An 18,097-nucleotide genomic window follows, 5' to 3' on the forward strand; every position below is an offset into this window, starting at 1 on the left:
ATTTTCGAAGGGTCTTGACTGATTTCCGGACACAGTCGAACAGCTTACTTTCCAGGAGGAAATTCCATTCCAAGGACCTCCCCTGGGACATACCAATGTTTCTGTACTTACTAAATTTATCCAGTGCTTCTTCCAATATTTCGTCACTTTTAAGTGTTATTAAAACCAAATATACTTTTACTCTTTTTGTCATTTAAGTTCCAAACTTTGGAGAAGACTCTTGAGATAATTGGCCATATGTCAGATTATTTACAGACTTCTGAAATGACAATGATGAGAAGAATATATTTTCTATTTTGATGGTATTCATTTTTTAAGAACTTACAGCATGGGGCACAGCCAGGTTTACAGCTGGGAATATGCAAAACAGTTTATTCTTATATTATTTATTAATTATTGCATTATTTTCCACATGAACAACTGTAAGCCTATTTTTGCTCCACTCTGTAGGAAGATACTAGAATAATCACCCGGTTGACATTTACTTGAATGGGTACTGGTGTGAAGGCGATGCCAAGTTATTTTGATCTCTTTATTCAATGGTTTGCCCCCCAGCTCTGAGGTCAAAGGTGGTGTCTGCCTTGCTCAGCATCCAGCACAATGTCCAGTTCAATAACAGGAAGGTCTCAACCAATATTGGAGATGTAAACGAACATTGAACATATTGCCAATGAAGCAATCACTCATTCCCAAATGTGGAATTATCTTCTTTTTTATTTTTTTTTAAGATTTTATTTATTTATTTTTAGAGAGGGAAGGGAAGGAGAGAGAGAGAGAAACATCAATGTGCGGTTGCTGGGGGCCATGGCCTGCAACCCAGGCATGTGCCCTGACTGGGAATCGAACCTGCAACGCTTTGGCTTGCAGCCCGAGCTCAATCCACTGAGCTATGCCAGCCAGGGTGGAATTATCTTCTGAACAATCAATTTGCCCATCCTTTTTGCCCCACCATGCTTTCATTTTCTCTTTGTGTGCCATTGGTTCTCTTGGATTTACTACCTACTCTCAAGCTTCGACTAACTTTATATCCACCTAAGGAAACACATTTCAGGTCATCACATGCTGTCTTTGACTTCTTGCAAATACAACACAATGCACATATAATGAATGCATGCTCTGGGACAGGACAGCCCCTGCTTACCATAGCTAACAGACACCTGGTAGGACTATTATTATGAGTCCACCGGTTAGCTTATCAGTTTTACAGGACCGTGAAGGTTAACCAGGTCAAACAGGTTTAGTAGTTCCTCTCTTGTCACTATTAGTTCGAGTTATCATTGAAGTAAAAAAGAAGCTTCTTAACTCTCATGTCTAAGGATGAAAATGGTGAACTGGATAGGGAGAAGGCAGCATTGGAACCTAGGAAAGATCGGATCCTGCCCACTATTAAAGTCCTGTTTCTCTCAGTATGTTGTGAATCCGAAGTCCGTACCCAATGAACACTAACTGAAGCAAAGGTAGTAACAGTACCGAGAATGTGGCATCGTTTCAGACCTGGCGAAACGCACGGAAAACGGCATGGAGTCAGGCCGTCCCGCACAGCGGTGCTGCTGTAAGCTGTACACCCATATGTCACTAAAACACATTTTGTTCTGGTTTTACTCATTAAAATAGATGGTTACAAAGTGGTCAGCATGCTTTTTGGAGAGAGAAAAAAACTCTTCAGTTGTGTCATTTTCTGTGACAAAACAAAAAGGTAATATAGTGCCAGCTCCTTTTGCTTAGGATGCTAAGAGGTCAAATCATTTCAGATGTAACTGAGGTACCAATGGAATGCCATGCATTGTGGCACTGAAATTGTGACACTTCCAACTCTTCGCTCTCTTAGTCTTCTATTTAAACACTTGGTGCCACGTTAGCGGAGTTTACTGCGATGCTTAAAAGCTGACACAACTTATTGGCTTCTGAAAAGGTGTGCTTTCTCACAGTGTATTTTCCCTCTAACGTTGGTTTCTCGGAGGTCTAACCAACAGTTGGCAGCACCAGCGTGCTTTCGAAAGTGCTCATCGACTTTTGACCATCTGTGGGAATTCTAATAAAGAAGAAGGGGGCCTTTGATAACCCACAGGACTGTCTTGACTGTTCGGCTTCACAACAGGCGAATTCTCCAGCAGGAGGATGCCGTGTTTCCTCTTAGTCAGCTGTGCTTCTTCCTTTTCCAGATTGTACCCAATCTGCAGTTCCTTCCAGGACAAAACATCCCTTTAAATCCACGAGAAACAAAGCTCTGATAAAGAATGCTGAATCAGGCCCATCACCACCGTCCCAATGACGCAGTGAACGCACGGGGCCGTGGACAGTGGCGCTGAGACCTAAGCAGAACACTCAACTCAGGGAGTCTCGCCCAGGAGGAGTAGGCGAGCATCTGTAGAAATGGTATTTATCTTGCAAGACAAGTGCTTATTCATTGCATAATGCTGAAAGACATGGTTACTCCTACTTCACTCTCCCTCAACATCCTTAGAGAGTTACGCGGCCAGTAATTCCTACCCGTGTCAGTCAAGTCAGGGAAAGGATGGGTTCTACAGAGAGAAAAGAGTCCAAGTACTTTGTGCAGCCTGGGCAGAAGGAAACTGAATGGGGGCTGGAGTGTTGGACAGGTGTGAGCTGGGGAGAAGAGCGTGAGATTTATTAGGGAAAATAGCTAGATGGGAATAGGAAACCTGGGTGTCTCTACCTATTGGTAATCCGTGGTACTAGTCCCGCGTTAGAGACCCCGGAGCGGTGATCCGTATGCCTGCCTGTTTATTTCAGTTTTGCGTTTGTGCGTGTTTACCTGAAGGTAGTTTTCCAGGCAGCGACGGCGCGTGGCGCGTCCGTGTGCACGAGTGTGCGTTAATTACATCTTGAAAACATCTGCATTAGGGGCGTCCGCAGTCCCCGCCGCCCCAGGCCGGAGGCTCCGCGCCGCCGTGAGGGCCAGTCGGCAGACCCGCCTGTCGGACGCCTGATTGTGGATCCCGGGGGGCCGGGGCTCGGGGAGCCTGTACCATCTCCGTGTGAAGGGGAGGAGAGAAGGCCAAGGGAAGGCGCCCGAGCCAAGGGATTCTGGTTCCCGGGGCTCGGCGGGGCGTGTCGGTGGGGCCGCCAGGGTGCCAAGGCTGCCCAGCTAATTCCCAACTTTAGCACCGCCCCCCGCCCGGGGAGGGGCGCGCGCCTCCCACCTGGGCCCCTGCCTCGGCCGAGGACGCCGGCTGGTGGGTGCCCGCTCCGCGCTCTGGCCGACGCGGCGGCGAGGGCTGGGCTGTTGGGCTCTGCCAGCGGGAGGGTGCAGGGTGGGGGGGACGCTAAGGAGCGAGAGGGGCTGGAGGAGGAGGAGGAGCCGGGGAGGAGACTGGAGCCCGGAGGGGGAGGGAGGGCTCCCCGCCTCGCCCGCCGCCGGGTTTGCAGGCGCTGCTGGCGGCGGCATCTCCTGCGCTCCACCCGCCGCCGCTCGGCTGCTCCAGCGGGAGATGCTGCCCCGCGCCGCGCCGCGCTGAGGCCGTGCGTGCGCCGCGCCGCCGGCTGCGTCCCCGGCCGGGTCTCTCCAAGTGAGCCGAGCTGACTGGCGGCTGCCACCCGCTCGGAGTCCCGCTGCCCAGTGGCGAGGGGCGCGCTCGTTCACAGTGCCACCAGCAGCAGCCCCTCCGTCCCCGGAGCGCGACCCTTATTTTTTTATTATTATTATTATATTTTTTTGGTGTGCGTTTTTTTATTTTTCGGTATCCTGCACTCTTCGGATTTGCCTCCGCGTCCTTTGGTCATTTTCCGCCCCCTCGGAGGCAGAGGGCGGGGTAGGTGTCCCCTCCCAGGCTCCCCTCCCTTTCTGGCTCCGTGAGAATTTCTTCTCCCTGGCACTGCTCGGGCGCGCCGCGCAAAGGCCAGCCGGGCGCGCGGGAGGAGGAAGCCGCGACTCCCTGCTGCTCCGAGCCTGGCTGGACTGGAGCCTGGAGCGGCGGAGGGGCCGAGAGGCGGAGGCGGCGGGAGGGGCTGGGCGTGCTCTGGGGTCTGAGGACAGCCCGCCTCCCTGCGAGAACCCCCCGGAGAGGCGGACGGCGCCCTTCCGCAGCGAGCTTTCGGACTACCGCGAGCCGGGAGGCGAAGGATGCTGGCGGCGCGGCCAGCCGGCTGCCGGGCAGCGCTGAGGCTCTGGCTCGTCGGCTGCGTCCTCTGCAGAGCCTGGACGGCCCCCTCCGCGTCCCGTAAGTACCCTGCCGCGGGCTCGCGCCGCGCCGGAGCCGCGTCCGTGCCGCATTGATGTGCCACCCGGGTCGGTCCCCACTCTGAGGTGCATTGGCAGTGCTGGTCCCCCGGTTTGTGTGGCCGTCTCCCCTGTCACGCACTTGCAGCCAGCCACTGCAGCAGGGAAACTCCAAACCCCGCTCTCCTGGGCCAGGGCAGAGGGTTTTGACGCTGGTGATGTTTCTGGAAAGTTGTGCCTGGTCGTGGAGATAGACACGGGTTGGCAACTGTTCGGTTAGAGTGATTTGTGAAGGTGACAGCTTCTTGGGAGTTATTTCTCCACTTCGGGAGCGAGCGAGTGTGTGTGTGTGTGTGTGTGTGTGTAAGGGGAGTTCACGGCATTTTGCTTCGATACGTCCGTGACCGAAAAGTCAAGACTACGGAAGAAATAAGTTTTTTATTTTTATTTATGGTTTCAACTGAAGTGAGCAGGTATTTAGAGGTGAAAAATCGCGTATTTTGAGCGGTTTGGACACCTAGGGACTTGTCTTGAGACCTCCCCCAACAAGTTACTGACCCTTCAGCATTTGCTTCTTGAAGTGGAGACAATATTGTCACTGAAAATTGCTTAAATTCTTTGGCATTGCCTAAATTCTTGCAATACTGCAGCCCAGGACTTGGGACCGTCAGTGCCATGAGCAGATTTCTTAGGAGTTCAGGAAAATGATGCTGTTCCATATGTTTATCTCCGTGTGTTTTATTCCGCTTTTTTTTTTTTTTTTTTTTAAATCACCATGTTTTCATGAGGTTGCAAAGACGTGGAAGATTCTAGCCCTCCTTCTGCATTTGCTTTGCAAGTGCGACTGGGATCTCCAGAGGCGGTGGATGCTGGCTTCCGGGTTCAGGAAGAGTTAAACGCTGCTGAGATTGTAGCAATCTTAGCATACCCTTCATGGGCACAGACTTGTTTGTGAGAATGAGTAAGGTGTTAAACAGTAATCAGGAGGATGTTCAAGTGTAAAAGTACGTGTTTTCCATTTAGAAAAAAAAAAAGTTGAGTATTTTCCAGAATCCATCCTATGTGAAATAGCCCTATCTCTGTTTCCAAGACCCTGGGTTCGCGTTCCTGCACCTGTGTCTGTACGTTTAATATTAACGTTCTCATTCCAGTGTGTGCATATTAATAAGAGCAAGTGTTGAAAATGACTTTTCTAAGGTGTGCTGAGCTGCTGCGTAATATTATATAAGGAACCAGTATTGGTTTTGAGATGTTTTCCCAAACACAGTATTTGCTTTGCTTTTCTTGCGATTGAAGATAGGGAAGCTACTCAATGGCAATCTAAGTTTGTAAGGAACTGGAAAAACATTTTATAGTTCCCCCCCCCCACACCAAACAGATTAAACCTAAAAAGCGACACGGCATTAATATTTTATGTCAATTTATAGATTTAAACAGACACTGGGAAGATATAATGCTTGGCACATTCATATTTACATAAATATCTAACTACCTCCTGAGGACATTAATTTTGCTGAGGTCTCCGTCTGCGTCTCAGGGTCTGGGGCTGTAGACCTCGCGGCCACTTTTCTATGAAAATAAACTGTTAATGAAAGTTTATTGCGGTCCCTGATGGAAGGCGCTCTTCTCCAGGGGTTTTCCTGGGTTATGTGTTTTGTCTTTCTGAGCCCTGTAATGACAGCGGGTCCGTCTGAGACATTCGCCCTGTGTCGGGCCTGGTGTGCAGGCAGCCACCGGGTCCGTACAGTGTGAGAACGGAGAAGTTGTCATGTCAGAAACATGTTCTTAGTGTTTTCAACTGAGAAATGGGAGCTAGGGAAGAGCAGAGACTGTTACTCTTCAGATAAGTAACAGTTATGGTTGGTTATGAAAGTGCACTTATGTAGCTTTTATTCTTAATTATCTAAAAATGTATAACGGCCTAATTAAGGTAACTTTTTACTTCATTTGAACTTAAATTGTGGGACCAAAACCCAAAGTCTCCCCAAATCCTGGAAATGAATGCAATGATAAGAATGATGTAGACTTAAATGATTAGAATGAACTTCAGGTGTTTAGTACTTTAATGTTCTATTTTTATACTTTATGGAACATTTTATTTATACTATATATAGCTGTAGAAGAAGGATAGCTATATATTTTTAATACTAAAATCATTCAAAGGAGAAAATGTGAGATAATGAACAACTCAGCCAGGAGAGGTCATCCCAAGACAAAAAGTAGTGCGGAAATCTCAAAGCAACATTTTTATTTGGTACACTTTTCAAAATATGATGATTGTGTTCAATCTTTCTGTCCCCAAATAACTTGTTAATATGATGGACATTCTTAGAAGATACAGCTAATATATATTTTTTCACTTCAGTACTATTTCAAATATATATTTGCTTTTGGCTTATTTCTTCTTCTCTGTTATTGAAATGTATATAAAAATGGTATTACTGTTAATACTGTGTTTTTGACAAGTAGTCCAGAATAACTTTAAGCAATCTCATCTCTAGGATTAAGTGGAAACAGAGTCTGATTTCCTGACAGGGAGGGAAAAAGCGGCACTGCTGAGCTGATGGCCTCACAGGCGCTTAACCTCCCGTGTTGTAAACGTCAGTGCCTGGGATCGGATACCAAAAGTTTAAGTGGCATGTTTTCTCTCAGGGAGTTGCATCTATTTGAATATATTTGAAAGAACCTGATAGTGCAGTTCTGAGTGATGAGGAATTTGAGTCAGCCTTTAATGACTTTAATGTATTCTTAAAGCATACTCCATTTTGGCTTAAATAGTGCTTTCTGATTCAGGTCACTTTACCTTAAATTGTATACCTATCAAAATATAAGTTCACTGACATTTGTTACATTTGAGAAATGAGTCTTCAGCTGATTAGTTACTTTCTAACAAATATCTTTACTTATTCAAGCATACATAAACATATACATTAATATACACACAAATATATTAGGTAAAAATACTTTAAATGCATATTATATAATATATTATTTAATATTGGATTATATTATATTTGCTGTATATAAAATATATACTTATATATTTTATACCATGGCTTTCAAGGAGTCTAACTTGCCTACAAGTTTATAGATAGATCTCTTCATGAGCAATTATTTCAAGTAATAAAACAAAATCAAAATAATAATATGTCAGTCTATTTTCTCTCCCCTCGATTCCCATACCATGCTACAAAGGGTATCTTTCAAAAAGTTGGATTAAATATTAAATATATAATAAATATAAAAACAAATACTGTCGGTCTATATCAAGCTTAAACGTAATCTTAATAAAATGAATTTAAATTAAAAGGTACATTAGGCCAGCAAAATTCATTGGTTGATAAGAGGTAGTATATTATTTACTTAATGTAAACTGATAATAAGAAAATTGTTATTACTCATTAGAGAGAAATATGTAATCCTGATTTTATTTTCAGCACTAATATTCAGGAAACAGGAGTCTTAGTCCAAATTTTACTCCTTTAACATCGATCTGTGATAAAATTGGGTAAAAGATATTTCACAAATTCCAAATAGGTTTTTATTAACCTTAATGTCATTTTAACAGACGCTATATCGTCTTCAGACGACAAGCAACATCCAAGTTGCCCAATGCCCATCATAACTGTAAAAATCACATTTCAAATTGATGTTTTCTATTTTGATTGGCAGGGTGTTTGAAGTTCCGTCACTTCTCTGAGACTGGAAATCACTTATTTTAATTAGTGGATTCTTCCAGAGAGCATCTTAATAAGTCTTTAAAGGGAGAACTAGTAAGTCTTCTTGTCTGATGCATCCTTTTTAGGACCGAACATAAAAGGAATTTGTTAGTGTTTCCCCCTTGTCTTCCCTCTCTTTCTGAAATAGACGCTGATGTGCGGTAAATGCCGTCCAGAGTAAGGAGAGATTCTAGGCTCAGAAATTCTTTCCTCTTTCTCTTTCTTTCTTTCTTTCTTTCTTTCTTTCTTTCTTTCTTTCTTTTTTTAGGCTCAGAAACTCTTAATTCCTCTAGTGTGTGATTTTCTTAAAAATTGTGAACATATGGAGAACCAACTTTTTCGTGTTGTCTGTGCAGCGATTGATGTTAATAGGTTGAAGAAATAAAACATGTAATTTCAAAAATCTGCCAAATTTAATCAATTAGAGGCGTGCTTTATCATTTGTTGTTACTTGAGAAGTTCAACAACAGAGTACATAATAATTTCAACGTCAAAACTGCGATGTTGTGGAGATAAAAAAGTGAACAATATATTTACATTTAAATAGTTGACATTGAATGCTTTCAGTGTTTCTAGAGAAATGCGTATTTTAAGTACCTGTTAGAGACATAGGGTATATTTCTATAATCATTTAATGTTTGGCCTTTGGACGAAATTACGTGTCTCTTTTGCCATTTTAATGTGTAAGCATAGGGGTGGAATGATCTTCATGTAGCCTTTAACTTTTCAACTGAGAAACGTAAAATAGACTACTTCTCAACAGTGATCAGCTAAAACACTGGATCTTTCCATGGCCCATGATCTGTAGAACCTGTACTTGTGTGTTATAGTTTTGACCAACGAAAGGTGTCATTGGGATGTGGAGGTGCCACTTACCTCTCCATCCTGTTTCTTTTTATGAGGGGGAAACTCCATTTGCACCCCTCTTGGCCTCTCTCTCTCTCTCATTCACCCCGTGTTCGGTAGAGAAACTTACCTAGTGGGTGACCGTGGGATCAGCATCAATAGCTAGCACACTGAGCATCTCCTCCTTCCTTCCAGGCTGCCTGCAGAAGGTATCGATTCTGCAGGAAGGTATCTAACAGGAGGCTATGTCTCTGAAAGAGTTTATGGGATAGTATATGGAACCTTTCCGACAGCCGACTGTGGCTGCGGCTAGAAAGTCTAATTAATTTCAGCATTCAAGGTAATGCCTCCAATGGTTGCTGTATATTTGAGCCACATTCCTCTGTATCAGTGATTATTATGTAAGGGGTCGTATTTGCTCTCCACAGGTGACTTCTTTTGTAGTGTAGAACTCAGAGAAGAGAGGGCTAGTTATTGTGCCTTGTCAAAGCCAGAGGTACTAAAATCGCCAACAGTATGCTCTGTTACTACTGAACTAAATGGACATGGGAACATTTGAGCATGTTTTAAAAGCAAGCGATGTAAAAGTTGTGTTTTTCCTCTGATGTTTAGTTGGGAAATTGAAATTACTCTAATTATCACCTGTAAATCCTCTCCTTCCTTCCTTCATTCATTCATTCACTCATAATTTCTGCACGGGCCTGTTAGTGACAGGATTTATTTTAGAGAAACACTTAGAACACAATTGCTTTATTGATGATTACTAATGCTACCAATTTAAACACATCTTCATTACAGACTTTAAAGGTTAACACATTCAATTCCATCCTGTTTCAGCCTCACGTGATTTTGACATGCTTTGAGCTCGAAGTTACTTCATGTTCTTCATCCTTGTAGATGTTTTGAGTCAATTATTCTCCAAAAAAAAATGAGTCATGTGCTCTTTGAAAACACCGTTGGTAATTTCCTCAACTGTAAATGTTGAGAAAGAGCTTGTTAACTTCTTACTTAGTTCATTTCGGGGGTAGACTATTCATAACAACAGCTTGAAGCAACTGATTTTTTTTATAGCACTCCAGATTTTTAAACCTCCCCTGATAGTAGGAAATCTGGAAATAAAGATGTATTCGTTGACTCTGAGTTTGCTTGCTGAAGATATATTTTTGGTACACTGTAAAAATGGTAAAGAAATACAGAAGCACTCCCAAGGGCCATATTCTACATTTTCCTTATGACTTAAGTTTGTTAGAAATACGCTCACAAACATACACAGTGATATATTCTCTAATATTTTCATGTTTAGAGAGGAAGTAAAATTAGTCCTGAGAATACTTTTACCAGGAAAAATATCCCCAAGTTTCTACTTCCCTCCATGAGTGCATCCCCCCACCCCCTTGCTTTGCCTGTCCTGAGCTCCTGTCTCCGCTGCCTGGGAATGTGAATTGGACCACAGGGCCGGGCAGGGGCAACCTTCCCACGCTCAGGTTCTCTGAGTCTGGGATGTGTGGTGCAGCCATGTCAGAATCGAGTTATGCAAAAGTTTAATCACATTCAGCAAAGGTTGCCTATGTCTCCGCATTTGATATCACGTTGAAAAAAAGTATGTAAAAAGAAGAATTTTGCATTGACTCCTCACTTTCCACTGCTGTTATGATGTCATCCTGTTACTGGACTATAGGGTTACCTCAGAGGAGTCCATGGAGAAAGTACCGTAAATACATACACTCAGAATTACTGAAATGGCTCATTAGGCCGTGAGATGCCATGATTTGCCAAAGAAAACAATATGTTTACCTCTAAGAATATTCTCTTAAAATAAAAGGTACTTGTTGATAATTTTAAGTCCTATGGACTCAAATAGTTTTTGCGAACTAACATTGAATGTGCATTCATTGAATTATGTCACTCTGTAACTCATTTTACTCTGTACTCACCTCTTATGGAAATCAAACTCCTAAGCAAACTTATAAGTATTTACCTTTATAAACTCTCTAGATATCTTTTCTAGATATTGCACAAAATATAGGAATGGAAGAACTGTATGAAAAATCTCAACCTAAATTATGTTGCATGGCAAAATATTAGCATATTTTAGGGGTTTTATTTGTTTAAAATCTACTAACTGCACATTAACATTGGCCTAGGCTGTGTTAAATTTCTAAATTGCTAATACATTTTAACTCAGAATTCATGGATTTGTATAAAACATTTGAAACATTTTTGGTGCAACCAAACATAGTATGTCTGGAAAATCATACATGAACATTGGGTTTCAGACCAATGTTACTGGGTTTCTGTTTTTAATGTCAGCCAGTCTGAGAACATGTGACCTGGCTGTTTTGGTAACTTTGCTGCCGCCACACCACGAAGGCAGGTGTTGCTAATGAACCACGGCCCTTTTTCTTTTCTCTTGGTGCCTCTAAATGTAGCCACAGGATCCAAAACTTCTCAGCACAAAACACCACACAACCACATATAATCTCATCAGCTTTGCCCTTTCAAATAAAAGTTTGTTTTTGCTCATGTTGTATATAGAACATGTTGTTTATATGGAAAATAATTCAATAATTAATAAATAATAATATAAGAGTAAGCTCTGTGTTTCCTGTCCTCACAACTTGTAAAACTGCTTTTGCCCTCCCCTGTATAATACCAGAAAATGTTCAGCTAACATTTTGTTAGTGATAAAATGCCCTCATTGTTATTTAAATCGCTTGGTTAATATTAGATATTCTCATGTGAAGAGAATATTTAAAAGTTGAAAAGAATATTTAAATAATTTTTCTTTAGTAAATGTCTCCTCACTGAGCTCCACAAATGTGGAATGACTTACGTTTCCAGCAGCAAACAATGCATGCCCTTTTCCAGAACCATGCAAAAAGAGACGTCATTGTGCTTTCAAAAGGGTTTTTGCTAATTGAGCTGAATAGTTAATATTTGTTGAGTGTTGACCCCAGGCCAGGCTCTGCATTCTAGATGTGTTAACTCATTTATTCCTTACACCTTCGCCCCAGCATACAGATGGGAAAACTCAGGCGGAGGAGCTTGGGTAGCCTTTGCCCAGGCTCTCAGTACGCGCTGCTCCTGAAACCTCTGTTGTTCACCATGGTCTCCCGGCGGAGCACACAATAGTATGTCACGAAATTCCCGCTTCTCTGAATTGAGTTTCAGCTTGCTCATCCTGGGCAGTGTCCCAGGGGTGTCTGCCCCACACCCCCGGGGGGCCATATGCCACCCAGGATGGCTATGAATTCAAGGCCCAACACAAAACTGTAAATTTACTTAAAACCTTTTTTTTGCTCATCAGTTTTCGTTAGTGTCTGTGTATTGAATGTGTGGCCCAAGACAACTCTTCTTCTTCCGGTGTAGCCCAGAGGTGCCCAAAAGTTGGACACCCAGTGTTAATTGATTCTTGTATAGACTTGCAGAGGGAAAACCATTATAATGTTTCTTCATTGTTTATTTATTTTTAAATCAAATTGTTACATATTCCGATGAGTTTAAGAACTATATTTGTAAACAGGAAAAATGTATATTTGACATAAACAGAGAACTACCCCTTATTTTAATGATAATAGTATTAAATAAGACTACCTATGATGTCATTTATGCTCTGCCTTTTCAGAATAAAACAATATAGCCTTACAATATAATTCTATCTTTTGGGTCCTGTTAGCATACCTGTGACAGTCATGTGGTGAAAACATTTATTGAAAGCTATGTAAAATATTTAATATTAAAATATTAAAATGCTAAAATACAACTAAAAGCTATTTTAAACTGGTCCTGGGGACATCTTCCAGTTTGTATCCAGAATGGTGCCATCTCCCCCTAATCCAGCCTTTGCGCTTCCTGTACTACTAACCACACCGAAATCCTTGCAGTTTCTCCAGGGCAACACGCTGTGTCCAGTCATGTTCTTTCTTATGCCTCCATACCTTCTCTTCTCTCCTTCTGGGATGTCTTTCTCTCTCTGGTCTGTGCTGATGTGGGAAAAACTCCTGGATGCTTCTAGCCTTGGAACTTTGGAGGAACCATCACCTCCCTGTGGCCATTTGGTGTAATCACAGGTGAAAAATATTGAGAAGATACTGAGCAATTTCTTTGCTCTCTGAAGTTACAAGGAATGAAATAAGGACAGATAATGTAAATCACCTGCAATTACATGATGTTAGAAATTATGCCCACCTGTTCACAGTAGAAGGAAGACAAGAAATCGATATATATTTTAACGGAGAAAACAGATACTTTTAGTGATAGTTTATACATGATATTAATCTGTCATTTCAAGGGAAATAATGAAACCAAGCTGTGAAAGTTCTTAAACTTCCCTAAACTTTTCTCACATGGCTCTATTTTGCAGCTTTTTCTATATTTCACTTAAGCCACATGGTTGGCCAGGTTCCTTAAAGCCAAGCATGCCCGCCCTTTCCAAAGCATATTGATTGAATGAAATAGTTATGCTGCTCACGCAAATTAAAGACAGCTGTCTACAAAGTAATTATTGTATCTAACAGGCGCTTTAAATAGAGTGCCTCAGGTGTCAGAAACTCTTGCAAATGGTAGAGGTAGTTGTAGAGAAACTTGATAATTACATATATTTAGTGTCTAATCACCTAGCATATTAGTTGATATTGTCAAAGTTGGTAGGGAGTGTCAAGGAACTTTACTCATTTCTAATATAACAAAAATATCCTTTGATAAATACAAAAATAGTCACACGTGCCATTTGCTTATTGCCCTTTAAATGAACTCTCTTCATCTCTACATTGGAAGCTTTGCACAGTCTACGCCCCAACCGTAAAATACCCTCCACCCTATAAAGTCTTGACCTTTGCAAAGCCTGCCTGTTCAGCACAGGCTGTTTTAAACGTTGTATCCATTACATTCCCTGCCCCGGCTCTGCCTGCTTATGATACACATTATCTCCTTTTCTCTTTGCCCACAGTTGGCACAGGCAATGCCTACATCTTGTTCTTAGATTAATAGACATAAGGCTGTGGCTGCATCAAAGGAACTAGCCTTTAGCAACCCTCTCTTATCATGCTAAGCACTGTACTAGCTGCACTGAATTCGTACATACAATTAGTGAATTGCCTCTCTGCTGGAATGAAACATAATGGTGCTCAAAAAATTTAAAGCTCACCAGTTTCATTTTTATACGGTTCTTACTTTTATCAAGTCCTCCCTTATCCTGACACGAAATGTACATCCTAGTAAATTCTAGCCATTAATTCTAGTGGCACTTTTAGGGTATTAAAAGCTTAACATTTCTCCAATAACAACAGCCACAAAATATTTAAAGGCATATATGATAAAGTCTTGTCAAATATAATTTTAATATTTATTCACTATTTTTGTAGATAGATAATACCTCAAAGATTAACATAGTCATTAAGAGAAATGACTGTGATTTATGGTTAGTTGTAATCTTCAAATTAGCTATAATGTCTCTAGGTACCCAGGTAGTGTTAAATCAATACAATTGAATTGAAATGTGTTAGTTCTGTATATAAATTGTGCATATAGAAAGGTTGTAGCAATAAGTACAGATTTCTTAGTTTTATTTTTCTAGCTAAAAGCATTATATTTAGAAGTAATGTAATTTTAATATTAGTTACAATATATTTTTTGTAACTAGTAACCCTAGTGTTATAAAAGTACTGCCTTAAAATTTATGTCAGTATAAATTAACAAACAGAAATGAAACAAATAAATATTTCAAAGGATTGTCATTCAAAAGTAATAGGGCTATTAAAGTTATTTAAAGGGTACTGCTTAATGTGAAAGACAACATACTGAATTTTAATTTATTACCCGTTCTTTGCCCAAAGTATGTTAGGAAAATATTACTCCAATATGAGGGGTCTTCATATTATGAAAACATGGTTTAATATTACATAATCATTGTATACAATGATCTGAGGCATTTTAGATTTATTTTTTATTTATTTATTTTTTTAAAAGATTTTATTTATTTATTTTTGGGGAGGGAAGGGAGGGAGAGAGACAGAGAGAGAGAGAGAGGGAGAGAGGGAGGGAGGGAGAGAGGGAGGGAGAGGGAGAGAGAAACATCAATGTGCAGTTGCTGGGGGTTATGGCCTGCAACCCAGGCATGTACCCTGGCTGGGAATCGAACCTGGGACACTTTGGTTCCCAGCCCTCACTCAATCCACTGAGCTATGCCAGCCAGGGCTGCATTTTAGATTTATAAAGATCATTTAACCCCCCCCAAATATAAATTTTGGTACGTAAAACGTGATGTTACCACACCTGTTTAGACTACAGGCGGTAAAATTAGAATAACCTCTCCATGTTCTGAGAGAGTTTTCAGGGTCTTTTACATAAAAACGACGTTGCATTGTCTATCAAACCGGCACTACAGGGCGCATTTATAGAAGTCTCTCAGAGCTGTTGCCCGTCTGTTTATAGGACGAACACTGTAATGACAGTATTCAGAACATCTCGTACTGTGCTTGTTTCTGCATGTCGAACTGTCCAGTGGCGGATGGACAAAGGGGAGAGGAACCATGCTAGTGATGGAAGAGCTGGCCTAAGGCCTAGGGAGCGCGGGACAACCCAGACACGTGTTTTGCAGATGGGCATGCCTAGCAGAAAGGGCTGGTGTAGGCCTGCAGCTAACATTGTTTCTTACTCTTTTATTTAGCATACTCCTTCTAAGTTTCCACTTCATACATCTGTTTTATAAAATTTTAGTGGGAACAGATCTGCCATTTAATGATATGCTTCTGTGAGTCCAGTATTCTACTTACTATTTCCTGACTCTGATTGCAAAGTTATCTTAACTCCTTGGTCACATTTGATCTTAGTATGTTACGTTAAATCTCCCCTTTATTTATTAGGTATGATCAAATTTTTTAAAAATTTTATTTATTTATTTTTAGAGAGGGAAGGGAGGGAGATAGAGAGAGAGAGAAACATCAATGTGCGGTTGCTGGGTGTCACGGCCTGCAACCCAGGCATGTACCCTGGCTGGGAATCGAACCTGCGACACTTTGGTTCGCAGCCTGTGCTCAACCCACTGAGCTACGCCAGCCAGGGCTCGGTGTGATCAAATTTAAATTAAAAAGTATGGAATCCTCTCAGCCTGCCCAAAGGCAGGTTCATCCGTGGGCGATTAAGCACATCCTCCCCACGTGGACGCGTGAGCTGGAACTGGAACGCACAGGGTGAGGAGGTGGTAGCCCGAGCAGGGGAGGGAGGGGCTGCTCCTGGCAGGGGAGGACCACCGGGCTATTCCGACAGCGGCCACGGGGGCGTTTGTGCCTCGCTCTGATGGGGAGCGAGGCAGTGCCTTTGGAATGTCCTCCGCAAGACTTGCCGTGAACGGGAAGTTTGGAAAGAAAGCATGAGAGAAATGAAGTCGGCGCTGGTTGGATACAGAGACAAAAGGCACTTTGTGTCTTTAATTAGTGAATAATCGATGTTTTACCCGTTCTGTTAAAGATCCTCATTAAGGAAATCTCACTCGAAGGATGAGCTTGACTACCTGCCAAGCCGTCTATCTAGAACAGAAACCATGGAGATTGCTGCACAAAAAATGCACGGCTTAGATTTGGGTAGAGGGTGGGGATGAGACTCCCCCCCCAAATTTGCCATTTTACAGTATATTCGGTCTTTCAAAGGTTTTGGAAAATTGTATCTGTGTCTGGTTTGCTTTGTTTTGTTGGTGGGTAGTTGTCAACTGATTATATGAACTGAAAGTAGATGAAATCTACTTTAGTCAACATAAAATGGGAGATTTGGTCAGGATGGTTTCATGAAGCAAACAAAAATCAAAATACTGTATGTGAGTGTTTTATGTGGTATGTATGTATGTATGTTTTATGTGGTATGTATGTATTTGTCTACCATCCATGAGTTTCAGATACTAGATGTCTTCTCTATGACAGGGTCCACAGCTGTCTTTACTATCTGTAGCGAGATTTCTCTGTTGTCTGAACTAATCATAAGTGTGGGAAATAAATACTCCTATACTAGGAAGGGGTGTCCCATCCTAGAACTCCAAAAATAAAGATCACTGTGACCTAATGTTCTATAGTCACTGAGGAAAATTAGTTTTATGCTGATTATGAGCTGACATGTATTGATGTTGATTTGGTAAAAAATATTACTGGTTTTTTTCAAAAACAATCTGCATATTCTTTGGAAAAATATCTAGCTGTGGGGATTAGCACAGACGGTCATGTCAGAAAGGACAAATTATCTAAACTTTTGAGCCCCATTATTTTAATATGTAAAATGATGAAACAAGAGCACCTACCTCAAAGGATGCAAGGATTACATGCAGAATCTGCAGTGACTGACATAGGATAGTAGATTAATTAGTAATTCTTTGTTATTTTCAAATGTGTTATTTATGATATAGTCTCTGTGAGATTAACAATAAACTAGAGCCCCCAAATATTGCAAAATCATTTGCCATTGTCTCGGGTGTTGCATTTATAATTTAGTTGTAAGCCAGGACTTATATTTGGAACAATTAGCAAAGATAAGACCAGTATATTATCTAATTTCTACCTACTGCCACATGTAAGTGGTCAAAAAGTGAGGTAACCATATATAGCTCAGATAAATTAAGGAAGACTTACTTGAAGGAGGTAATGCATGTGTCACCTGCATTAGCTGCATGTATAACTTGTCATTTACATGACAATGTATATGATATCGCTGTGCTCCACACAGAGATGTTAGCACCGAAGAGTCATTTATTTAAAAAGTGTACTCATGTTCAGAAGTGTGGTAGGACTTAGTAAAACAGTGTCTAGTAATGCATTTAGTGGAGCTCACTTTTCAATGTGGCAGGTATTCAAATACCTCCCAAACGTTTCTGAAAAAACACATTTGCATGAGAGGGCATGAGGGACAGCCCCCAAAGCATCAGCATTTCACTCTAACTCGTCAGCCATATGTGCAGATAGTATGAAGCGGCTTTTCGGAAATGTGATGGAAAGCATAAAAACAAATTCGACGATTTTTCCATTTTGCATTTGACGATGCAAGTAACTAGAAATCTGGGCCATCAAACTGAATGTTATTCGAAGTCCCCCCCAAATCGATACCCAGGGTTTTTGGAGGTTCAGCTGATTTGTTCATAGACATGTATTCATTATTAATGAAAACATTTGAATGTCTATTAAAATAGATCACTGTGGTAAGTCCTGCATATTATAAAATCTTTAGAGACAGGGTCTCTCTCCTGAAGGGTTTTATAATCTCTAGGAAGGTTGAAAACATTTATAATTAAAATGTTAAAATAAGCCACTACCTCTAATAAAAGCTATGTGATTTCCTTGCCCAGGCCCAGGCAAAATTAACAATTACCTTTTGC

At 41.5% G+C, this 18,097-nt stretch overlaps 1 protein-coding gene across 1 annotated transcript in view; it reads left to right on the forward strand.

Annotated features, from left to right (window-relative positions):
* The first annotated feature begins 3,669 nt into the window (after positions 1-3,669).
* The window catches only part of CNTNAP2 (contactin associated protein 2), a 1,722,722-nt gene continuing 1,708,294 nt past the window's right edge, over positions 3,670-18,097 (forward strand). The window contains exon 1 of the mRNA XM_028525626.2: positions 3,670-4,181. Within this exon, the coding sequence (XP_028381427.1) occupies positions 4,085-4,181 (97 nt within the window). The 5' untranslated portion in view covers positions 3,670-4,084. The remainder of the gene's footprint in view (positions 4,182-18,097) is intronic.

The sequence above is a fragment of the Phyllostomus discolor genome, chromosome 10, assembly GCF_004126475.2.
Source record: "Phyllostomus discolor isolate MPI-MPIP mPhyDis1 chromosome 10, mPhyDis1.pri.v3, whole genome shotgun sequence".
NCBI lineage: Eukaryota > Metazoa > Chordata > Mammalia > Chiroptera > Phyllostomidae > Phyllostomus > Phyllostomus discolor.